The sequence below is a fragment of the Agelaius tricolor genome, unplaced genomic scaffold (assembly GCF_023055355.1).
Source record: "Agelaius tricolor isolate 1412-34295 unplaced genomic scaffold, bAgeTri1.0.p SCAF_5, whole genome shotgun sequence".
Lineage (NCBI taxonomy): Eukaryota > Metazoa > Chordata > Aves > Passeriformes > Icteridae > Agelaius > Agelaius tricolor.
The window spans coordinates 16537509-16562228 of record NW_027269265.1 but is presented as its reverse complement, the minus strand read 5'-3'; the positions used below and the strand labels follow the sequence as shown (position 1 = coordinate 16562228).

Here is a 24720-nt window from a genome sequence, read left to right as displayed (position 1 = left end):
GCTCATCTGGATTATTATGATTAGTACAATTGTTCAGTAGGGTACAGTACATCAAAATAAGCTCCTTCCCCAGAGGACAGACAGCATGCCATGGCCCTGAGGCCTCAGCAGAAGTTCCAGCCCCTTAGCTCAGAAGTGGCACCCTCAGGTGATGGCAGTGTCAGGCTGTTCCTCTGCCCAGGGGCCACCAATGAGTTATGAGTACAGGAGTACAATGTGTTATGAGTTGTTAGCACAGAATTACAGTCTTCTAGTTTGGGGTCTTGGTTTTGCCAGAACAGGGGGATTCATCTCAAAGGTCCTTGTTGCATCTCCCACAGGCTCTGAAGCTCCCCAGGCAGCCCATTCAGTGCACAGCACATCAGGCATTGACTGATCCAGAGCCACAGTTGAAACATAACAAGCTTAATCTCTTGTTTTCCACCAAACCTTTATACAACATGTTCTAGGCATTCAAGGTTACTGGAAGCCTTATTCCTTCCTATTCTGCTGGCCATTATCAGGGCTGCAGCCTTGAGTCTTCAATACCTCCTCAGTGACCTCAGCATCTCTAAATTGGTGAAAGTCCTGGTGATAATGATTTCAAAGCCTGTTAAAATGATTTTCTGCTCTACCTAGTTTTTGACTGGGCCTCCAGCTATTTAGCAAGGGGCAAAGCAATTGACACAAGCACAGGATCTTCCAGTAAATGGGTTGTACTAGGCAATGTAAGCAAGAGATATCCAGGAAACAGGAACCACTGAAGCCACCAGAGGGCAGAGGGATGGAGTGTGCTCAAGATCCTTCCTTTTTTGTCATATCTTAATGATAAAGACACTTATTTTTGGACTTTGAGTGGAAGATTAAAGTACTTAATTGATGTTTGGAAAAGTAGTAGGTTGTAGATGGGAGACAAAAGGTTAAAGGGGTGAGTCAGTGGAAGTGGGTCATTGCAGGAACCAGGGACAGGACTGAAGTGAAACACATGGCACTGTTTGGACTACACCTGCCACTTGCACATATGAATACACAAAACCCCTGCTAGAAGTGTCAGACAAGTATGGAGGAATTCTGCCTCCATTTGTTTTGGCAGTCCAAGATGTTTTGGTATCATGCTGTGGAAAGCCAAGATATTCTAATGGGAGAATGTATAATCACCCTCATGTTTTAAAGAATGTATGTAATCTACTTTTTGTTCTCCTTTTTGTGTACATACACTACACCTAGGTTAGCTGGAAAAGCTCAAATAGTTGTTAAGAATTTTTTTTTTTGGTCAAAAAATGACGATTCAGAAACACTGAAACTATTGTAGGACTGGTTTCAACAACTTTCTAGAACTTTTTTTTAGAAAATATTCCAATATTGTCAAAATTACCAGTTTCAGTAATTTTCAGTTCAGAAAGAAGTCATTGCTGTTGTTTCAGCTTCAAGTTGCTTTTTCAAAGCAACTTCAAAAATCAATTTATATTACAAGATGTTTTTTATAAAAATTCTAATGTAAACAATATTTTTAAAATTATAACAACAAACCTTTAAAGACATCTCAAAAATTCTCCAGGGGCATGAAAAGCATTTCCCATACAGATCCAATAATCACAAAAATATCAATAAGCATGACCAGTGCAGGAAATTTTCAATGTAATAGAAGAAAAACAACTACATTTCAGAGGCTTTTGGCAAAGGTATTTAGAAACACAGCTCTGGATACCAAATATATCTGGACTATTAACTAGAGATCCAAACAACATGCATTTAGGAACAGTTTTTCCTAATTTAAAGTTACTTGGAGCCTGAGCATAAAAAGAACTAATGATTCTGCTATTTCAAGAACTGGACTGCTTTACTTCAATCCACTCTCTTGAACAGAAATGGGTTTGGGCATAAGTGAAAATAAAAACTGGGATGCAGTCATTCAGGATCACAGTCCAAAATGAAACAGTCTTAAGACTTGATCCTGCTATACACAGAAAAGATGTATTTCTATGAATGAATTCTCCAAATATGGATGTTTCTCACAATAGAACTGAGCAGTCTCTGGTTTCATGGCATAGTTTTTCTTATTTCCTGTTCCAGAAGTGTTCAGTTTAGAGGCAGAATCAGATTTTCAGTGAGGTCCAGGTTTCTACAGGGATATTTTGCTGAGCTGGCAAGGATGAGTCAATAACTCAATCCATGTTCAACTCCAGAATCCTGCTGGCTCCAAGTTCTCCCCTCTAAACCCTTAGACCACACAACTTCCTTTCCATGTAAACCCCAGACCACAGAGCTTCCTATCCACCTGCTAGCCAGTTAAGTTTCATGCCATATAGCACTTCAGTACAAACCAGTACACACATCTCTGCATGCACCTCTCACCTGTGCTTTTCCAGGGCTTGAAAGGCAGACAGCCAGTGTGAAAGCAGTCAGTATCCTGTAATGTGCATAGAAAATAGGCTGAAAACCTTCAGATATCCAGGCTTGTTACATAGAATTAAATACACATGGACAAATTAATTTCTAGGGACACTTCAGTGTATTCTAGTTTTGCTAACGTGAATTTGGCCTTTGGAGAAGGAGTAATATAACTGTGGGCCAGATTTAGGTCTCAGACCAATGACTCTGATGGTACTGGGATTGAAACCAGACTGCAAATGTCTATGGACAAATCTGATTTTTATGACACCCCATGCAGCAGCTGTTAAATGAACAAGTGTGCAATATTCAATAAAGTGGTTTTCCCCCTCTCTGACACCTTTCTTTTGCAAAAATGAAGGCTTCTCTTGCACGCTGTGCACGTTTTACAGATGGGTAAACCCAAGCAAGGCCCTGCCTAAGCTCACAGCGTGAAGTGTTGGCAGGGCTGCAGACATGTCATGCAGGAGGTCCTGAATCCAAGCCAGCTGCTCCAACTGCTAAACCACATTTCATCCCCAGAGGCTCTGAGATGAATCCATTTGCTTGGGGCCAGATTCTGTCCCTTTGCTCAGTCTTGAAGGAGACACACTGTGCCAGGTCATCAGCAACCAGAGGCTGTTATCTTCAGTGCAGCCTTCCCCAGGTACATCATCTTCACATCTAGTGCTCCCTACTGGGTCTCTCTCCACTGCAACTGAAAGACAAGGCCCCCTCACTAAAAGAGCCCTACCTCTATTTTTGGAGCTCCTTACCTGGAGCATAAAAATTATGGTCAAGTAACCTTCCACCTCCAAATATTTACTAACTGATAGAAAACCATGAAAGCACAGTCAGAAACTACTTTTTTCTGGTCTTGTGGATTTCATTCTTTTGCTGCTGATTTATATAAAACTTCCTAGTACCATTAGATCCACACCTTGCTTATCTTGGATTGTAATTCTAAATGGCAATTGGATACAATACATTCCCACAAAACCAGTACAGGAAGCAGGGGATATTTTAGGTAGCCTTAGCTCTGCTACACATGTGAGCTGCCAACTTTCTCTCTTAGAACTGTCCCTGATTTCCAGTGTGCAAACTGAGCTGCTGAGCAAGACCTACAAATGCATCAGACAAAACCACACACAATGACCGACGCATTACAACAAATTTAACAAGCTCTGAAAAGTAAACATAAAACCCTAAAATGGTTGTTCATAGTGCTGTGGAGACAGATTGTGCTCATTGGCAACTTTTGAGTGACAAGAAAAGGCAAATTCTGCACAGAGTTTTCCTTAGAGTCCAATGTAAAACATTCAAACTACAATTTTGTCCATTTAGGTTGCATTTAATTTATTGATTCCTCAGATCTCTTTGAAGAGATTTTAAAGTGTACATTTCTATAAAGACTGCATACTCACTTTGCATGGAGTAAGAAAAAGCATTGGGAAGGAATACAGCAGGTTATAGCAGAATACTGACATATGCAGCAACTGGGTTGTGCTGCACATTGCTGCAGGACAGTGCACGATAACAAAATCCCCCATAAAACAGCCAGACAAAACTCAAACATTTTTAGACAGTCTTTAGTTGCCTTTACTACAAGATGATATATTCTTTCCTTTTGGTGGGGAGTGACCTTACTGCCTCGTACGTGTTCTGTCTGCACCCATGATCTCAATTTGCTCATTACTTTAGATCTAAAATCCCCTCAAGAATTATTAACAGACATGCAGCACAACCTATCAACACTACATGCAGCTGGTCACAGTAGCTTGCCCAGCAGGCAAAATATTTTAAACTAGCAATTAACTTCTGCAATAGTAACTAATTAACTTCAATCAATCACTGTAGCCAGTGGGATCGTGGCTGCTGCAGTTCAGCACTCCCGCAGATGCGCAGAGTATAAGCACAGATCAAGAAGGAACTCGTCAGAGACAGCACAGCTTTAGTAACAGGCAGATCGTCTTTCCCCACCTCTGACCATTGAGATCCCATCTCTTTGCAAATGGCTTTTGCAAGTGGATTGGCATAACATGTCCCTGCCACAGCTATTTTCCACAAGCAGGTTTCCCGTCAGTAAGCAAAGAAGTTTCATGCATACCACTTACCTTCTTAATCCTTGCATGTCCAAAACCGTTGGGGAAAGGTGGAAAAAACCCAGAGTCTGTGCTGATGAATAACTAGAAAGTTTTCCAAACATTACCCTCTGCTAGCACTTCAGTTCCTCTGTCATTTATAGTCCAAAGAATGAAATGGCAAGTAATGGAGAAGATCGGGAGCCGTCTGTACCTCCTCAGACACTGGAGAGAATACAGAGAAAGCACCTGGTTTTGCTTAGTTCTCTTCTGTAATTCAGCATTAAACCAATTGGAGGAGGAATGTTAAAAATGAACACTTCATTTTCTAAGTATGTTAAACAATGCAAATGGGGGCCTCAGCCTGGGACAGCTGGTTTAGATTACAAAGCTCACCAACTGGCTAGACTCCTCACAACAACCTCGAGGAGCCTGCCAGGATAAAACACTAACAGCTTGAAGGAAAGCCTCTCCCGCTGCAAACTTCACAGTTAAATGTGCCTCAGAGCAGAGAGCACCGTTATTGGACAGAAAGCCTTATCAAGGGACTGGAGAAGGGAAGGGATTGTTTTCCTTGCTCTGAGAACAAAAAAAACGTCAGGGTTTTTTGGAGGCCCTCTAGCTGGTGTCCTGGACAATGAATATGCAACACTTGCTGCTCTGTGCCAATGGCGTACTGATGAAAGGTCTGACCCTCTGGGAGGTGAATAACTCGAATTCATGATGATCACAGCTACAGGAACTATATTGCTTGGGGATTATTTGAAAACAGGAATAAACAAATTAAACATTCAAAGGAAAACAAATGGCTTGTCTGCAAACACTGGCTCTTTTTAAACTGACCCCATGCTTAAGGGAGCAGTTTATGATATGAAATATTTCTTCAGGAAAAGCATAACTTGCAGATCTCCAGTTATGACTGAAGAGGAAGGAAATAAAGTACTTTTTCACGTGTTTTGCAACTTTGCCACAGGCAGAGCTTTAGTAGGTCAAGAAGAACATTTATGGGATGTGAAAGGTAAGCAATCAGACACAGCAAAGATTATAGTGGATTCAAATATGAACACTGAAATGAAAGACAGACAAGGACATTAAACAACTACTTTGAATTTCTGTTGAGTGTCCCATTTGAGAAAACCCTTTATTTCTAAGGAACCTGAAATTATTATCATACATCTCTGTGTAACAGATTGAGAAACAGAACTACAGTTGATATAACAGATAATAATAAAAGTTGCCTCTAAGCCTCAAAATCCAGCTTGAGATACAAGGACTGAGCTGCTTTAGAGGTGCTGAGCCCCCATAAGTTGTACTGGAGCCAAAGGGAAGCTCAAGACCTCTGTATCTTGTTAACTGGCTGTAATTGTCCAAATTACCTTTCAAAAATGACAGCACCAGAGGCTCCAGGCCATTTCTGACAGTTTATCTCTCAGTGACTTGCTTGCATCACTTGCACTGCATGGAAAATTAAACACTCACCTGGAATCATTCAAACAGTGTCTATACATTGGCAGATAAACAAGCACCAATTAACTTACTTTTAATAAAGTTCCCAAAAGCCTAACAAAAACTTGCACAAGGGACTTCTGAAGAAGCTGTAGGGTACGTGTGAAGTTTTTCATGGATCAGAGAACAGACAAGAGAGGATAGAAAGCAAAGGCCAGGAAAATTTTCATTGTAGCAAATGCTTAACTCTGAGTATTCTCGCTGCTCCATACCACCAGAGTTTCTCTATACATTCAATAACCTGGAGAGCTAACAGACCTAAGAGTAGCAGTGCTTACTGTATGTTAGAAGTGTGAAAAATCTACTGAAGCAATGAGAAACAGCTTTACAGGAAAGCAAATGCTCTGTGCATCCAGTTGTGTGGACAAAGAACTTGCTTCATCTGATAATACTTCACTTGCTAACCCACTGAATTTTTCTACAATCACATGGTAAAATCATTGCATGCATGCCAGAATCACTGTATGAGTGCAGCACCAGTCTGCTCCCAGAGAGTTGCCTCAGAGTTCTGATCCATCAGCCAACTGGCAGAGGTGCTCCAGCCCTGGAGACGGGAGGTGAATCCAGATCTCACCACCTAAGGGGCTCCCTTAAGAAGAAATACTGTACAAATGTTTTGATTTTTCCTGTCTCCATCTGACAGCTGGAGTGGATAAAAACCAGAGTATTAAAAAGTGTACCAAACCACAACCTGGGCTAGTTTACAGCTTGGTGACTGTTTTTTTTCCAAAATAAAAGGATTTGATGTTCTGGCTAAGTGGAATTTCTACAGTACCTTTCTGTAACCACCATCAGTCACAAAACAATCAGATGCAGCCACAGCCTTTTCATAACTCTGTTTTGTATGAAGGGTTGTATAAAGGAAGGATTTTGTGGTGCATAAGCCCCCTTTTGTTCATCCTATAAAAATGAACAATTTGATGCACCTTTCAACACCCTGTGCTGACACCTTCAGCATTTATGCTTAAGATGTTGGCTAAATTTCATATGTAGTGGTGCTCTCACTTCAATAGTCTCAAATATCCCCGAGTTATAAAATCCATGACTTTATTTAGATTACCTTGACATTGTCTTTGTCTTCATGGGGAGGTGCAGAACTGTCCCCAGTATAAAATGGGGCTCTGTTAAATAACTATGTTCTCAAAGTTTGCTTTGTGCATAGCTGGGGTTGAAACCATATCTCCAATTAAGACTTGGATTTTGAAAATTGTGTAATATATATTATAGTAAGGGGGACATAAAATGTATTGTATAACTTTACTCTCTTTGCATATGTGAATCGAGCTATGCTCCTGCAGATAAAGCACAGCACTGGATGAACAGGAGCCCTCAGCACTGGAGAACATAATCTGACTGATTCTAAATGCTAAGACAAAAGCTGTAAATAGATCAGAGAATTTAGGAACAGTTAATTACACTTAGCATCCCTGAACAGAAAATCTTCCTTGCAGAAACAAGTCTTCTTCCTCTAAGTTTCATAACATTTCATCTCTTTTTTTAACTCTGATCTTGTTCTTACATTTCTCCAGAACCATATCTGTCAAACACCCTTCTTGGATGTTCTTGTCATTTTTTAAAATTCCTCCACTCTGAACATTTTCAAGAAAATTTTCAAACTGTGAGAAGAGTCAAAGCATACAAGTCTGTATGATGGTAGATCTGTGAGCCCGAAGTCATTCAACATGCCAAGTCATAGACATCTTTTACCCAGCCACACAGACCTAAATTCATTAAAGGAATTTTCCAATAACTGACACTTTAGGCCCTACATGTCCAAGCTTTAAATGCTAAAAACATTCATTTTGCTCCTACCATATCTTATGGAACCAAAAGTTTTTGCCAGCAAAAATGGTAAAACAGCAAAACTTATTGGCACTTGCAGAACTTGACAGCATCCTAAGCTTCATGAGATTCACAAGTTGAGCTTTTGCCTGATGTGGAGATTGATCTAAGTGTTCCTGGAGACTGCCAAGTATGCAAGCTTTTGATGTTGTCACATGTTGATGTTACAACACAGGCAGTGATTTGACACACACATTTCACCCTACTGCCCCTTGAATAGCACCACAGGGGAAACATGGTCTCAAACCCTAATTCTGCCTGAGAAAGAGTCGGGCTCATTTCTTTCACCTCCCAGGAAAGAATCAGCTGCAAACTCCAGGGGTTGGGGAGGGTTGCCTATAATTTTTCAAAGACTACCTTAGATTATCAGCTGAGGTCTGCTTTGCTCACTGTCTGAATTATAATTGCCATCTCATAACATGACTGATGAAATAACCTGTTCCAGATGGCTCAGGCCAGAAGCTCAAAAGCACAGTGCTACACATGTTTTCCTTTCCTAGCCAAACATAACACAAGCTAGAATTAACAGTGAAAATTAACATAGTATGCCATTGTAAAGACATCAGTAGTGCTAATTAAAATGTACTGGGAATGTAGGATCCCTGAGACGTGGTGTGTTGACCTGCAGCTCACAGTACAACTTTGAGGAAGGAGAAAATGTAACAGTTCCTGTTGTGCTGCAATCTCTTGGGGCTCAGCTGCCTCAACAGCTCCCACCTGCACGAGATATCCATGCAAAACAGAGCCAATACAGCACCCCTCCTTCCTCCAGTGCAGGGATGTCACCTGTCTGTCTGAGGCACAGTGCTCCTTTGGGCACAGCACACTGCTGATATCATTGCTTCCAAAGAGCAGCGGGCTGAGCCCCACTGCAGTGTTGTACCAGGTGGTCTCACAGTGCCCAAGCACTGGAATAAACCTTAAAATCCTTGGTTTACTCTAACTCTGCATCTTTGTCCTGGCTTCAGCTGGGGTTAAACCACACAACTCCAAAGCTGTATTCTCTTTACAGGTCTGTGGTCACTCTGATAGCAGTTTCTAACAGCCAGCTTCTTTCAGGATAGAAATCACCAGTGGAAAGCCCAGGCATCACTGTACCCATTCAGAAATGCAACTACTCTAAACATGGACTAATATCTGACTCCACTTTACTGCTTTGAAAACCTTTCTTGTCCCTTTGGATAAGGAGTATTAGGATCTAGCAGGTACATACCAAAACCCAAACAGTTTAAAACAGCCCAGTGAACTGCATCTACTAAGACAGAACCATTTCAGGAATATTCCCTTTAGTGAGATCAGGTTTGTTGTTCATGACCATCTGTTTAGCTGTAGTACTTTCTAGGACAGTCTAAGTAGACGCCTGAGGCAAAAAAGAGGCAAAAAAATTCTTGGAAGAATTCTTCAGTATTGTTCAGGGTTTTTTAACCCAATAAAAGTAAGGTAAACAAGCAAACTAAATTATTACCATAACTTTCTCAGGAAAAAAACAGAGCTTTTCACAGCATTTTTGGTGTATGTGACAACTCTCAGCAGAGAGTAATAATTATTCATGGTAGTAGTTTGCAACAGCCTACAATGTTCTTCTTGAGTTTTCAATCCTTAGATGACTGACATTTGTACTTTTAAAATATTTTCCTGTAAAAAGTGTATGGAACATCATCCTCTACCTAAAGACAAAAGATGCACTTGAGAACTCCCATCTCCCCCTTGGTTGCTCTGAGTATCCAAGAACAAGGTCCCCCAGCCCCCTGTTCATTTTACTTCTTTTTCTGTTGAATCTCAGCATAGCTCTGGTAACTGCAGTTCACATTTTGCCTGAAACTAGACAGATATTTTAGTTTGTTTTTGTTTATTTTATAAGATTGACATGTACATAAACTGTGCTGTAGCCTTCTCTGCATTTTTGTCAAATGGTCTAGACAATGTGGTTGAAAACAATGCTCTTTAATCTTGTGACAAAATGTTTACCAGCTCCTTTTAACAGCAAGCATAAATTCTTTATGGCCCGTTTCAGCTAATAATGACCTTCCATAAATAAAGACCTAAAACTCTTAATACTTCTGGATCAAGACTAAAGTCTGTTTCACTGTTGCAGCAAGCCAACATTCAGTCTTCACAAGTGCCTGGGATACATAAACCATTGGGCTCCAATTACGACCAGACAGTTAGAAGTATGTACTAAAACCCTCCTTAGAAATATTCTGGACTGATTTATTTTATGCTGAAATGCCTCAGGACTGCTGAGTCTTTTGCAGTTTCCCAAGCCCTTTACTAACACAAGCACCACACTGGGCACATCTGGCAGGATCAGGTGGCACCTTAGAGCAGCTGACTGGAGACAGTGGTTCACCTTTACTGGTTAACCTGGCAGCTTTCCCTGGCTGCTGGGCCTCAGTGCCAGTAAAACATCAGCTTCCTCTGTGCTTCCTCAGCTCCCAGGTACTTTGTTCCACCACATGGAACATATATTTTAGGTGGGTTTTGTGTTTGAGTTTGGTTTCTTTAAAAATCAGATTTAGTTGGACATCCTTTCTTCTTTTTATTCTGCTTTGGCAATTCACTTTGTTTTGATCCAGAGCAAAAGATCAGCCACAGTAGCATTGAGCATATTCTGTGTTTTCCATTAAAACACTTTGGGTTCTGAATAAACCCAAACAAGTCTGTGGAAATGCCATCTCTCAACAGGGGTGTTTGAATGTTCACAAGTATGTGCACTATTTTTTAAGGGCACCTGCCAGAACCCTGGTGATGAAACCAGAGTAGAAAATATTTGACATCAACCCTTTCTTCCAGAGCTTCTCTTTGTCCAAGTGGTGGAAAACATTCTCTTTTTAAACATGCTTCACTCTCATAGGTGAATGAATACAATATAAGACTCCTGGCTTCTTTTTCCAATAAGACACTTGGCACATGTTTGAGTCTTTTCCTTATCTTAAGATCTTTGAGGTTATATGTTAGTCAAACACAGGAGTAACAGAAAGTTTCCCTATAAGGAGAGAAATAATTTTGACTGTTTTATACTTTCTCAACTGCTTTTCTAACCCCAGAAGACATTTATAAACTTTTCTTCGATGTAAGAACTACTATATTTAATTTACTTATTCCCACAGCAGGGATGACACCATTTCACAAATTACCTGTTTACTTTTGTGACCTAACCATACCATTCATAAGAATTGGCTGGGAAACTGGGTGGTAAACATGATGTGTGTTGTCTGTTTGTATTCAGACTTATTATTCACTGCTCTGCAGCAACAAGTGCTGCTGTAAGGCAGCAATTTAGCATGCTGAACGCAGAAATTCCACTGAACAGGGAGGCACTCCCATTTCCTAGTTGTGCTATATGTGCTGCAGAGCTTACAAAGTCTTGAAACAGGATGCAGTTTCTAACACAGTCTTTTGTTTTTGGTGTTTTTGGTTTTTTTTTTTTTTTTTTTTTTTTTTAATCTGCTGGCTTTTGCCTTCAGTTGCACTGGTTGCCACAGCAGAAGGAGATGAGCAGTACCAGGAGTTCCCTGTTCAGAAGCAGCCTGGCTATGCCCAGGGCTCCCATCCATTCAGGAACTGTCAGGTACCAGAACTTCAAGCAGCCATGTGAAAAGTCTGTGGAACTAGACCCATCTTCGAACAGAGGCACTTGCACTGCAAACAGAGTCTATTGCCAGAGCCTGATAAATCAATCAGTCTACAGTTCCATAACAAGACTCAAGAAGTTGAATTGTGCCAGATAAAGAAAACAGAAAAAAACAGAAACTCTGACAGGTTAAATGTGAAAAACAGAAAGTCAGGCCAAGAAGGTTTGAGAAACAAATCATAAGAAGCATAAAAGCTAATAATAAATTCTTTTTCAGACACACCAAGAGCAGGAAAACTGCCAAACAGTCTGCAAAGCCAACAGATGAACAAGGTATAAAAATAGTGCTTAGAAAAGATAAAATCACTGTAGAAAGTGAAATGTTTCTTCTTTATCTGCATTTGCTAGAGAAACTTCAAGAGATTACCAAAGTGGAATAAAAGGAAAAAAAAAAAAAAAAAGGGAAAAAAGTGAAAAAAAAATAAGTAAAAACAAATCCAGTTTGGGAAGATATGTCTGAATTGAAATGCCAGCAGGAGAGGTTGTAGAACAAATCAAGAAAATGAAGAAAAACCATTAATCAGAACTCACTTGACATTTAGAAATTAAGTATCGTTAACTGAATTTAATATGACCATTTGCAACAGCTGAATTGTTTATCTGAATTGCAATCTCTCACAAAAGTGCCTTGGTGCCAGAAGAAGTGAAAGTACCAAATACAATCCTGTATTTCATTAGTTTATGTACAATGGTTAATAAAATACAGAACAGTAAGCCCAAAAATACCTGGAGATCAGTAGCACAGCACAGGAGATAGTGAAATTCAGGAAGAATTTCATCATGGAAAAAGTTATTAAGCATTGGAATGGCCTGCCCAGGGCGATGGTGGAGTCACCATCCCTGGAGGTGTTTAAGAAATGACTCGATGTGTCGTTAGTGCTATGGTCTAGTTGATGTGGTGATGATCAATCAAAGGTTGGACTTGATGGTCTTAAGGGTCTTTTCCAACCTTAATGATTTGGTGATCTTTTAGGCATAGATTTTCTGGGAGAAAATCCTTAAGAACTACGTATCTCAGAAAAATAGCTCTGCTCCATATAGAGGTGTAGAGATTTATTTTTGCATTTACTCTAGTTCCATGCATTTGAAACCAGCTCTAGCCAACTCCATTTGCGTTTCCAGTGAAAATCTTTCCTTTTATGAACTAGATTGCCTAGCCCCATTTGGCCAGGACAGTGAAGGCTTCAGGTTGCCAGCAAAGCATCAGGCAATTTAAGTACAAGGCAGTTGGAAGCACTGATGAAGTTCAGGAGAAGAACATCAGAGTGCAGCAGGCTCCTGGAATCTCCAGCCCTGCCTACTTGGCAGGTTCTGGGAAGCACACTCTGTTCAGAGTCAGTAAGGACAGAGGTACCACCTGCATCCCTTCTGCCTGCAGTGGCACTCTGCAGCTCCTTAATCCAGAGCACTCTGCAGACAATGTGCTATTCAGTCTGCAGCTGGGTCCAGACAGATCTGGCAATCCTAGTTATGACTCATTCATTTTCTTTACAATCCTGTACTCCTCAAATTTTTGTAGTTTTATAATAAGCCTTCTCTAAGTTAGCTGAAAAACTGTTACATCTGTTACTGCTCCTATTGTCAAAAATAAGGCAGTGTTCTGTTTGCCTTCATTTTTATTGGCGCACACTACTTAAGAGTAGAGCGAAGTGCAGTCTAAATATTTTCCAAATCTATTTCCAGAAAAAGTTTCAGTTTTAATTACTATTTTTCAATGCTCCAGTCTACCATTCAAACCACTTTCCTTACTATAGTTTTACTCCTGCTACAATTTAGCATTGTATCCATGCTATGGCATGCACATAGGTGAACCAGAATCAACTTGGTAATTTGCTTGTAATTCTGAAAATACCCTTTTATTACAAACAAAAGCATGACTTCTTATAACAATAAGGAAAAGTACTGCAGGAGATAAGGAAACAGTGTTACATAAAGGTTAATTTTACAATCTGTGGTTGGCTTTCTCCATGACTAGTTGAAACTTATTTCCCTTTCTCTATGCAGCTTCTTGGACATCTGCCCCCAAACAGTGTCTGGAACCACTCTCATGATCTCTATTCTCCTGAGAAAGTGACCTTACTACTCTCTACAATTACCTGAAAGGAGGATGCAGCCAGCTGGGAGTCAGCATCTCTTCTTCCAGGCAACCAGATGAGAGGACAGCAGCCTCAAGCTGCCCCAGGGAAGGTTCAGGATGGACATCAGGAGGAATTTCTTCACAGAAAGGGCTGTCAAGCAATGACACTGTGCCATGGTCTAGCTGACAAGATATGTTTGGTCAAAGCTTGGACTCAATGATCTCAGAAGTCTTTTTCAACCTAATGGGTTCTGTGAAATAATGTTTGCAGCTTGCATCTCTTATACTTGTTCCCATTTAGGAACTAATATTCTTATCCAACTTCTTATCCCTGATTTTCCTCAAACTGCTACTACTTCTAACTGTTGCTCTATTTACATCCAGTTGCCACTTTGTGGCTTAGGCTAAATATATTTTTTTGGTCATACTACACTACCTGCACAGGAAACTCATGGATTCAGGCTACCTAAGTTGTACAAATGAGGGTAGCTTCATTTAGTTCTAAAAATCCAGCTGCCTCCACCTAACTTAATGTGGGCTTCTGTCTTTCTCTGAAGCCTTGAAAAGGTCAAAATAATTTTCAAAACTTTAAAACAGCCTTAGCTCCCTACCCCCTAATTTACAAAAAGTTAGATTTGAAGTGTTATAACTCTTGGGCATTCTGTTCTCAGAGGGTTGTTTAATAGTGCTTCCATTCTAGGGAGTCAGGAGATACCACTGGTCAGTTTTTACTACCTAAAAATCCACCATCTGACTTTACTCACCTTGTAGGACAGCCTTAGCAGAAAGCTGCCAAATGACAAAATATGCACCACTTGGAGCACATTAAACACTTCTTTTTCCTAACCCCTTGGACTATTCCAACAAAAATTAGATACTAAGTGGCTGTACTATAGTGCTGGCTGATAGCTACAATTTCATAAGTGACACTAAATAAATAATTCCTAGCTGCCTCAAATCTGTAAAACCTCCTTGGTCTGTACTCCCATATCTGATCATGCTGCAATTCAATCCACCTTGCATGACCATCTGGAAATTCACTGGAGGGAAATGCAGGCAGCATCTGATGTCAAAAATGAAAACCTTGGGGTAAACTACACGGTACTGCCAAGACTCCCTTTACCTTTGTGGTAATATTCAAATGTGGCTGATATTCAAATAGTATCCAGGCAGCTCTCTGAAGAGTGTCCTTTACACTAAGGGAGACAGAACATTCCAGTTTGTTGGTACAAGGGTCAGCTCACTCATTTTGTTAACAAACACAAAACATGGGTATAAATTGTTTCCCTGATACCATTGGTCTGTGGCCTGTCACTGCTTGTTGCAATGCCACATGGCTTCTAAGCTCTCTTCTATCAATAACAGGCAAAAACTTCTAATAATAGTTGACCATAATTCAAATATCATAGTATTTTTTCACTTTTCCCACAGACTATAGATTGAAAGAGGGTAGGGTTTGATTAGATACTAAAAATAAATTCTTCCATGTGCAGGTGGTGAGACATTGGAACAGGTTATTCAGAGAAGCTGTGGATCCCCTCACTGAAGTGCTCAAGGCCAGGCTGGATGGGGCTTTGAAAAACCTGGTCTAGTGAAAGGGGACAGGGGAGTTGGAACTGGATGATCTTGAAGGTCCCTCCCAAACCAGGCCCTTTCATGATTCTATGAAAATACCAAAAACCCAGCAGTATATCAACACAAACAATAAGACCTTAATTAACTGAAAAGTCTTCATGAGATATGTAATAATGTGAAATACTTACAAGGCAAGCATCTTCCATTCTGTCTCTTCTGCTTTAGCCATCAGTCACTCCAACATGTAGTCCAGAATGCCTGCCTTAGTGGTAACTACTTATGCAAAACAGTCAAGAATGACAAAAAGAAACAATAATAAAATGCAGGGGACTGGCACTTGGTAAAAAACACAGTTATTTCTACACTGGTCCTTACAATGTGTGAATTTATATTGTGGTGACTAGCTGGTGTGATGCAGGAAAGTTTAAAAACCCCCAAACCCCACACTGTGCATTCCTTTACAGTGGCAACTAGAAAGATCAAGCAGTTACTTCCTTCTCTGTGCATGGAATGTGGGATAAGCAAAGAACAGCAAAAAAATTAGGAAGTCTAAAGAGAAGAATGGAAAACCCTAACCTTCATTTTTCCCCCCTTACATCAAGCTTGCAAAATAAATCTATTACTAGAATTTTGTAACCTTACAACTAAAGATAACTGACAGCTTGTTAGACCAAAACTAGGAGAATCAGACAGCTTTTTCTCATTGCAAAAGCCACAGAAAACAATTACGTTAAATGAAAGAATGAAAAATTTCAGCTGCTGCACCTTGTTCATAAATTCCAAAGATTTTTTTTCCTCATGCTGCTGTGTGAAAAACCCACACAATCAACAGGACAGACTACATGAGTCACGTATGTACATGTGGGAAACTGGTAAGGCAACTATATATGGAACAGTTATCAAGAACAAAGTCAACACAGAAGAAAAATTAGAGGAAAAAATATATCTACTAATCATTCAATGAAAACAAAGCTTGAATGTTTGTAATGGTCTGTGAAACATTCACAGAAGGAAGAAAGAAACAAAATAATGAAGTTGTTCTATATTTTTCTGCACAAAAGTACTTGCCTGGAACACAGAGCCCAATTGATTTCTAACACAGCATCAAACCTCACCAATATCCCTGTGGAATGAGCCCTAGAAAAGAAACCTCTAAGCCATGAGGATTTTCTCCATAGTTCAACAGAGCTCACCTTCTAGGACTTAAGGACTGAAGCCTTTTGTATCTCTGCTGTAGAAGATTTTTGTCTCCATCGAGGAGCTTAATGAGGAACTCTGAAGTTCTTCAGCACCTCTGCTTGGTATTAGATTTCCCTCTTCAAACTCATGGCTTAGTGTATAAACAGAACTGATTTACAGCATGCAGAAATAAATGGTCTTACTATGTTTTCTTTATTGCAATTTAGAAAGCTTCCTGAAAGAGAAATGTGTACATATTAAGTTCTCTGCAGTTAAAAGAAGAAAAAAATGCATTAAAAAAGTTAAGAACTGCACAGTTAGTATCTTCAGAGAATTGTGAGCAGCATGACTCCATTTGTAATTTACAACATGTAAGTCACATAATTTTTAAAAACTAACCATTTCCTTCTGCTTTGGCTCACCAAAAGGCAATTTTATTGCGAAGCAGCTATATATCATTAAACAGACATGACTACAAGACCAAGAGAGATTGCACAGAAGCCATCTGATTTCACTTTTCTTTATAATTGCTATATAGAAAAAAAAATAGCTGTTCCAGTCCAGTTTAAATGAAGATGTACATTTGAAGTATCTAACTGCAATATTCTCAGCTGAGGTAATTTGAGATTCTCATTACATTTACTACATAACACAAAATTTACTTTGGTAAATATGTGGCTGCTGTCTTTTCAGAAATCAAACTGCCAAACTGTCCATAATTGGGTAAAAAATTTAAAATCAAAATCCAATATGGTAGGTCAATCCAGTTACAAATTTGTTAAGTTTTCCATGAAACACTACTATACTGGAGAAAAGGGATTCAAACAGCTCTTAAAGTAAGTACAGCAAATAAAAAACCTTTCCGAGGTTTCAAGGCAATAAATGAAATTCACTATATGACCTCTATATAAATAAATGCAAAGATTTCTTGCATTATTTTGGTTGATTCTGTACAAGTTCACTAATTTGTTTTATTTAAATATAACTCTTGCAACAATTTTATCCAGAACCTTAATGAAAATGAAGGTTGACAGTTCTAATATAGAACTTGCACAACAGTTATCTTAACACTGACTTAACAAGGAGAGACATATAAAAAGACATAGAAATGACACATTTTAAACTGAAGATGTTTTATCTCCGATTCACTATGAGGATGACTCTTATTCTTTAGTATGCAACTTCATTCTTTACCTGTTAAACAAAGTGTACAAGTTATCACAGCAAAATTTACAGAATAATTGACTTTGGCCTTGGTTGTACAAAGACCTATTTACACATTTGAGATAAGCAAGCACCTTCCTCCCTTTTAATTCTATACATGTGTTCAAGCTTTAAGTCTATATTTGGATCTACAAAATCTTGCAAGATAAAAATTCTCTCATATATACACCTTGGACCATTAGAGCATAGTGTCTTTATATATGTGTGAATGTATCATCTGCTAAATTACCCATTCTTCACATGGATGTGAAGCCTCACTTCCATAGTTAACTCCTTGGTGTTGATGGGTTTGACTGCTGAAAACAGCTCTTAGTCTGGGGGGGGCAAACCAAATCATTGTGCAAAGAGATTAATGTGCCTCAAATTGCCCCCAAATGCAATCAAACTTGGAAATAAGAGATACATGTCCAAAAGTACATTAAATAAACACTGTTAATTGGGCGTTTAATTTATTTTTTTTAGTCTGGTTCTTGAACATAGATGGCAGATCATTTTAACGGAAAAACAAATTTCAACACCAAAGAGTTAATGCTATCTATGCATATCTGAAATAACCCAGTATACCTAAGGTTTAAAAATCCTTTAATTTGTCTTGTGACAATCTAGCAACAAGATAGATTTTTTTCTCAGTTAAATATTTAACCCACACCCAAAATGAATGCCTGCTATACAGGAGGCAATTATTCATTCCACCATTAGAATTTCTGAAGCACTGATAAGTTTGTAAGTACAAGAAAAGCAAGGTACAATTGCAATCAAATACATGACTTTTTACAGAAGGCCTCATTGTGGTAAATTATATACAACATAGTGTTCTCATTTTCCTTAAAGTGCTATCATCGTACTGATACAAGGTCATCTATTGTTTTAGGAGGTCTTTTAATACGGCACCAGCACTGGCATCAGGGGACACTGGCAGTGGTGTAAAAGTAGGCAATGCATCAGAAATAGGTTTCATAAGCAGATGTCCAGAACTACTAGCTGGTGTTATGAGAGGCACTGCTGCAGATCGAGGTGCTAAAAATGGATTTGCATCTGGTCTTCTACCCATTCCTGAGACTGGAGAATCTGGAATATAGAAAAACCCAAACCAAAAATGAAAACACTTTGTTAAAAAGCATTCCTAAATCTATCCAGTTTTTCAGCATTTGTTCGGAGACACGTTCTAAAACTGCCTATTACTTCTGCAACATGTAAGTCCTTGAAAATCTCCTAGCCATGGACTGTAGACACCTTCAAAGACTCCTATTGTCTCTGACTATTCCCATAGAACCATAGAATCCTGTAGGTTGGAGAAGACTCTTAAAATCAAGTCCAACTGTTAACCCAGCAATGCCAAGTTCACCACCAAAACTCTGTAACAGCTCAAGCCACCCAAGAAAACATGCACATCTGACAGGCAACATGAACACCCTTTGCAGTTCACTTCACCTTTGCAGTGCCAGACATGAAGTATCTGTCACATTGACTCCAGCACTGTGCAGAGGTGTAAGGGCACATGCACTACAACGCAGAGCACAAGAAGGTTTCCCAACACATGGCACAGCTTCCCCAGGGTCAGCCCCAAGAAGACCCCCATAAATAAACAGCACTTTGTAACAATCAACTACTTTAGGTGGATTGAAAGAGGGTTTTTTAGCATCTCTCTCTATCTCTGTACATACGTATAATATGTAGGGGTTTGGCATTCAGGGCTTTTTGTTTTAATTTTCTTTTGAGTTTACAGCTAAGTTTCAAACTAAGCAAGCTTCTGCAAACCAGCAGGCCTATATAAAGGTGAAGTCTTAAACACTTGTAAAAAGTTAGGTCCAAGCTGTACTAGCTAAACTGAGGATTTGAATTTTAAATTATTTAAGACAAAAGTTCATTAATTTAACATGCGTAATATAAGCTGAACTGTTCTCTGTCTTAGAAAAAGTCAACACTTCTGCACAGCTTACAGAGATTTCATACCAGGCCATACATTTAACTGATTTTGTTTTGGTTCTCTCTGAGCAACCAGGTTCTACACACCAGAGAGATGCTGCAAAGTTGTATTACTTGCATTCCTCACTCACTTCAACACAAGCTGATCAACAGGGATGCTGAAAATCAGGACTGGGTTCACTGCTACAGTGCATGAAGTTGTCTACACAGCAACTGTTTGACTCCAACAGGTGCTGTTAAATCCTTCCTGTATCAAAGAGAATTTGGTTCCTCTAATCTTCTGTATTGAGAGTTTAGAAAGTGAGGTAGAGATGCAATGGGAAGTAGAGACAGGAGAAGAATAAAAAAAAAAGACAAAAGTAGGACATGGTTGGGGAGAAGAAATCAAGTTCTTAATTTACAAGTGAGGAAGCACAGAAGCATTAAAATCATCTTGAAAATTCTACCCTTAGTTATTTATGTTCTGTGTAAAGATTAGAATGTTACCTTGCATTTGACTGTTGGGTGGAGTACTGCTAGTTTTACCAGTTCCTGCTGCTCCTAAAGGTTTCATGTGATGAACAGAGAGCTTGGGTGGGGGAAGGCTTGGGCAAGATTCAGTTTCAAGGAATTTCACAAACAGTTCTGAAAAAGACTATAAGAAGCTACTAGTTATTATATTTCACTGATGCTCTGGTGAAAAGCACTAAGTCAAAGATACATATATACATAAAATAAAAAGCTGTCATGCCCTGCAATCAATTTTTTACTTGTACTTAGTACTAAGCAGTCCTCAGTGAGTGACAATTAAATTTATTTTCAAAATACACTCTTTGTTGTTGTCTCACTAAGAGGCATTTATATAAAATTGATAAACTCTAAAGATAATAAACATACTTCTACCATGGTTCCATTATTGATTTAAGCCAGTTATTTCAAGAATTCTATGCTATTACTGACATTACAGTACCTCCTTAGTCTTTACTCAACCAATCTCTCCTGCAGAAACACATAAAACCCAATCTTTTCTCTTAAAGCCCCTGCATGCTTTATTTCATAAAGAATCTCAAATAAAGGAAGCATGGATTGATTAAGATGTCGGTAGCATGACAAGATAAAATTTGGCTTAGTAAAGTCTGTCCTATTCACACAAAAGCACTAATTTTTCTCTTTTACTTCTACAGTTAATCACACCACAGTCCTTTAGTGGCCTGTGTGCCTGAACTATTTTAGGGAGAAAAAACCAAACCCTACAGTTCAAGATTATTTTCAGAGATCCATTCTCAATATTTCTAGCTCAACTGAGCAAAAAACCAGTCAATCCAAAATCCCCAATCCCTCAGTGCTTAGTCCTTGAGTACATTATTTACTGGCCTGCAAAATGGAAAGTTCCATAGATAAACTGCTCCTGTGGATCATGCTATGAGATCTGTTATTTTAAACTATTTGAAAACTTAAAATATCAGTTTTATATGCTGTACATAAGAGGCATTAGCTGCAGCAGCTGAAAAAGCTTTTCATTTTAAATTTAAAGGACATATGGGAACACAATCATCAAAATACAATGTCATCATATTCTGTACTGTTGAGAATTGTGTAATTCCATACTCTCACATACATTTAACTTCCAGCATTCATAGTTTGCAAGATGAAGTCCATACTGTAAGAGAGTGATGCCAGGAACCAGTGTAACAGTAATTGTCTTCTGTATTAGAAGACAAGATTTATCACTGTGTAATTTTCAATGTCGAAATATTTCCTTAGTGCAGGAAAAAACCTTTTGCCAAAGCAGTTGCACAAAACAATTAAGGCAAGATCCAGCAGCACCAATAAATGCAGCTGAATATACTGATGAACCAAACATGGGCATTAATATGCAACTTCCCCATTTTTCCACTCAAACCAAGGGAATGAATGATTATTTCTTACACTATTAAAAATGTTCTGATGAGTTGGTCTCAAAGGTGTACTGGGAACACTCTTTGACCCAGCTCCTCCACCAAGCCAGCCAGTCACCCATCTTGTAACTCCTCTTTGCTCTTCAGATAGTAACTAGAGAAGTATTTAAGGAAAACAAAGTTAGGAAACAACAAAAATAAAGCAGCACATAAAAGAAAGTGAATTAATACGAGCTGTAATGCTACAAAATGTGTCACTCAGAGATAAATACAAATGTTTATTATTGTCAAAACCATATTCTCCACCTCCCAAAAAGGTGGCAGTCTAAAAACTTGTCTCTTTATTTAAAAACATAAGCCTCACATTTTTCAGTAATAACTACTGGTACATATATAACAGGCTTACTTTTCTGTAACTGATATATTACAGCTACTCTACACAACAGCACAAAATCCTTTCCTTTCCGCATCAGCATTCCTCAGCAAAATGAAATCTACCCTATTAAAACAACATCATCAAAAGATTAAGATCATCATATAAAAAAACATTAAAAAGTCCCACTTAAAAAAAAGATGGGATGAAAGAAGAAAAAACACACTTTCCCCACAAAATGTGCAGGGACATTTAGTTCAGCAGCAAGTCATTCTATTTTCAGATAAGGATACTGGAAAAAAAAAAAGAAAAGAAAAAAAGGAAAAAGAGAAAAGAAAAAAGGAAAAGAAAAAAAAAAAAAGCCTTGTTTTCTGCAAAGTATTACCTGATCAAGTTCCTCCTTTTTCAGTCCCAAGATGCTTCCCATTAACCTTAACACTTCAAGACGTTTATTTTTTGGAGTATGAAAATGTCCAATAAAGAGATTTCTCATCAACAGTCTGCAGAATAAAAGAAGGTAGTTATACAAGCTGCTATTGTCTAACAGCTGACACCATAATATTGGTGCATTTATTCCTCATACTCTTCCCTAATTTACAGTAATACAAATCAACACATCAAATACAAATAACTAAAGGGTACCTCACCAATTTCCTCTAAGTTATTTCTTACACAGTGTGGATTTGGACAGTATTAGCAATATTGTATGCAGTGAGGTGAAACTGAATGGTAACATGAGCAATTTGGATGTACATACTACAGTCAGGGAAAATGCTTGTTCTAAGGTCTTGATTCAGCAGAGTATTTAAAAAGAAAGCTCTGTGTAGTCCCAAACCAAGACATAATGAAGGGGGCAGGGGAGCCCATCTGCCCTATCCCTGTTCCAGTTCTGCTGGGTAGAAAAGAAAAAAAAAAGCACCAAGGAAGAGATTTACATGACATCCAGGTGATGCAGACACATGAAAAGGCTTGCTGTTCACACCCTGAACATTATAAAATATGTTCATTAAGAACTCTTATCTCCATTTGCAGAGCTGATGCTACAGAAGTGCACTTCTGCTTAACAAACACATCAGTGAGCCAAAGTCACATATCTATTGGTTTTACTAATCAAAATGACTATTTACAACCAGGAAGCAATTGAAAAATGTCAAAATAATAAAAGTGTAATTACAAGGCAACATACAGAAGTACAGTCCTCTACTACAGTTGCAACTGTGAGTGCCACATCTGTACATTGAGAGGAATAAACCCAAAAAGACCAAAATCTTTGACCAAATCTTTCATTAAAGACTTACTTGTCCACTTTCCCTTCTGTGCTGTTCATAAGGTTCATTAATTTATTTTGCATATCTTCTAACATTTCTCTTCTGATCTCACCTATAAATGTAATGTCACAACAAAAGAAACAAAAACTTTGAAACATTGTTGCAAAATTGATCAGTAATACATCCCTTCATAAATATTGCTATGGTGCCTTTAAATAAAAACCAAAATCATAAAATTGATGTGATTTTTTAAAAAAGGTGTCAACTTAGTAAGTCATTGCTATTTGAAACCACAAGCTGAAATTTCAGGAATGATACTCAAAGTACAGGACCACACATTAAACAAACAAACCCATTGCAGAAGGTCTGATGAACTGCTCTTTTCTATCTAAATAATATAGAACTAGAAAGAAACTCTTCAGCAAGGTCTTCTTCATAATGACCAAATTCCATGGTGGCATCAGGTCTTTTTGATCTCTGTCCATAACCTCCAATATTATCCAAGCCCAGATATTGTGTGTACTCTACCATCAAGTTGCTCCTTTGAAGCACCAAGGAGTTCTTAAGTTTCCTAGATGCATTATTTGCTAGCAGAGCAACATCAGGAGCTTGCTGACGGTCTGCCTGTTCTGTTTGGACCCTTCCCACTCCTGTGTCTGATGCAAGCCCTGGAAACAGCATGCTGAGACACACTAATGCACCATAGAAACAGTGTTGTGCTTCAAAATCCAGTATACTAGCAAGAGAGGCAGACCTATGCAAGATTACCCCTACTTTTGGGAACAAAACTATGAATGGAAGAAATTAAATGCTATCATGAACCAAAAAAAGACTGAGAAAAAAATGGCAAACACTTCAGTCATGCATCATGGCCTGCAAGCTGAATAAGTAGGCCAGAATTATAAGTCAATGAGTATGAGGTGGCCTAAGACCAGAAAGACAGCAAAAGTGTTCTCACCAAACTGGCGTTCTGCAACATACTACCTCTGAAGCCTAATAAAAGTACAATTAAGCCTTATTCACACACAAAAACCTGACAAATATACTGTAAAATGGACTGTCCATGTGAAGACCAACTCTACATTACAGATATAAGCAGATGGGATGAACTTTTTCTCCTCTCTCCCTATGAGGTGTAATGCTTACCTCCAAATCCTTTGGAAAAACTGCTCGTCAACTTAGTTTTTAACAGTTTTTGGGCTCATGTTAGTTAAAAATGCTTCATTAAAAAGCCACAAAACATACACTTTTCTTTCATCTATCTCATAGTTAATTTCTAAAAAGCCTCAACATTGTAAGAAAAATGACTTCTATGAATTTTTTACAACCTTGAAATAATCTGTGGTGCATGGAAAGGGATTGCGCTCATTTCCACAGCTTTCCATCTTTAATAAGTACATGGCACAACTACGTTGACAAAACACGGTTCTCAATTAACACTAATTAATTAACTCCATGAGAATTCACACAGAGATTTCATATGTATACACATCAAAGAGCCAGTCTGTGAAATGGATGCAACCTAATATGCCCTGTTCTCCTGTACTCCACATCTTTATGCAAACATTTTACTTCACAAATATGAATTTTAAGGAGTACAAAATAGAACAACCTAATGTCATGCTGGGAAAGTTCTTATTCAAGGAACACACAGAGTAAGCTCCCCATTCAGAGCAAGTTAAAACTAAAGGAAAACACGTACTATACAACAATCTATCTTGCAACAACTACATCCATATGCATCAAATTCCATTCCAATAGTGTGACTGCTCTTCAGCACTTCTCTCTCAACACACCAGGGTGAGGTAC

The 24720-nt window shown here is 38.7% G+C and overlaps 2 protein-coding genes across 3 annotated transcripts in view; both read right to left on the bottom strand.

The window, feature by feature from the left end:
- Positions 1-5012, bottom strand: part of FBLN5 (fibulin 5) — a 46001-nt gene extending 40989 nt beyond the window's left edge. Inside the window, exons 1-2 of the mRNA XM_071426600.1 lie at positions 4464-5012; positions 2335-2389 (exon numbers count right to left, since the gene is read on the bottom strand). Coding sequence (XP_071282701.1) covers positions 2335-2389; positions 4464-4555 — 147 coding nt within the window. The 5' untranslated portion in view covers positions 4556-5012. The remainder of the gene's footprint in view (positions 1-2334; positions 2390-4463) is intronic.
- Positions 5013-16433: 11421 nt separating this feature from the next.
- TRIP11 (thyroid hormone receptor interactor 11) overlaps positions 16434-24720 on the bottom strand; it is a 28173-nt gene continuing 19886 nt past the window's right edge. For both annotated transcript variants that reach the window (XM_071426589.1, XM_071426590.1), the window contains 5 exons: positions 22942-23023; positions 22029-22143; positions 21302-21424; positions 19880-20027; positions 16434-18535 (listed from right to left, as the gene is read on the bottom strand). In XM_071426589.1, the coding sequence (XP_071282690.1) occupies positions 18327-18535; positions 19880-20027; positions 21302-21424; positions 22029-22143; positions 22942-23023 (677 nt within the window). In that variant the 3' untranslated portion in view covers positions 16434-18326. The remainder of the gene's footprint in view (positions 18536-19879; positions 20028-21301; positions 21425-22028; positions 22144-22941; positions 23024-24720) is intronic.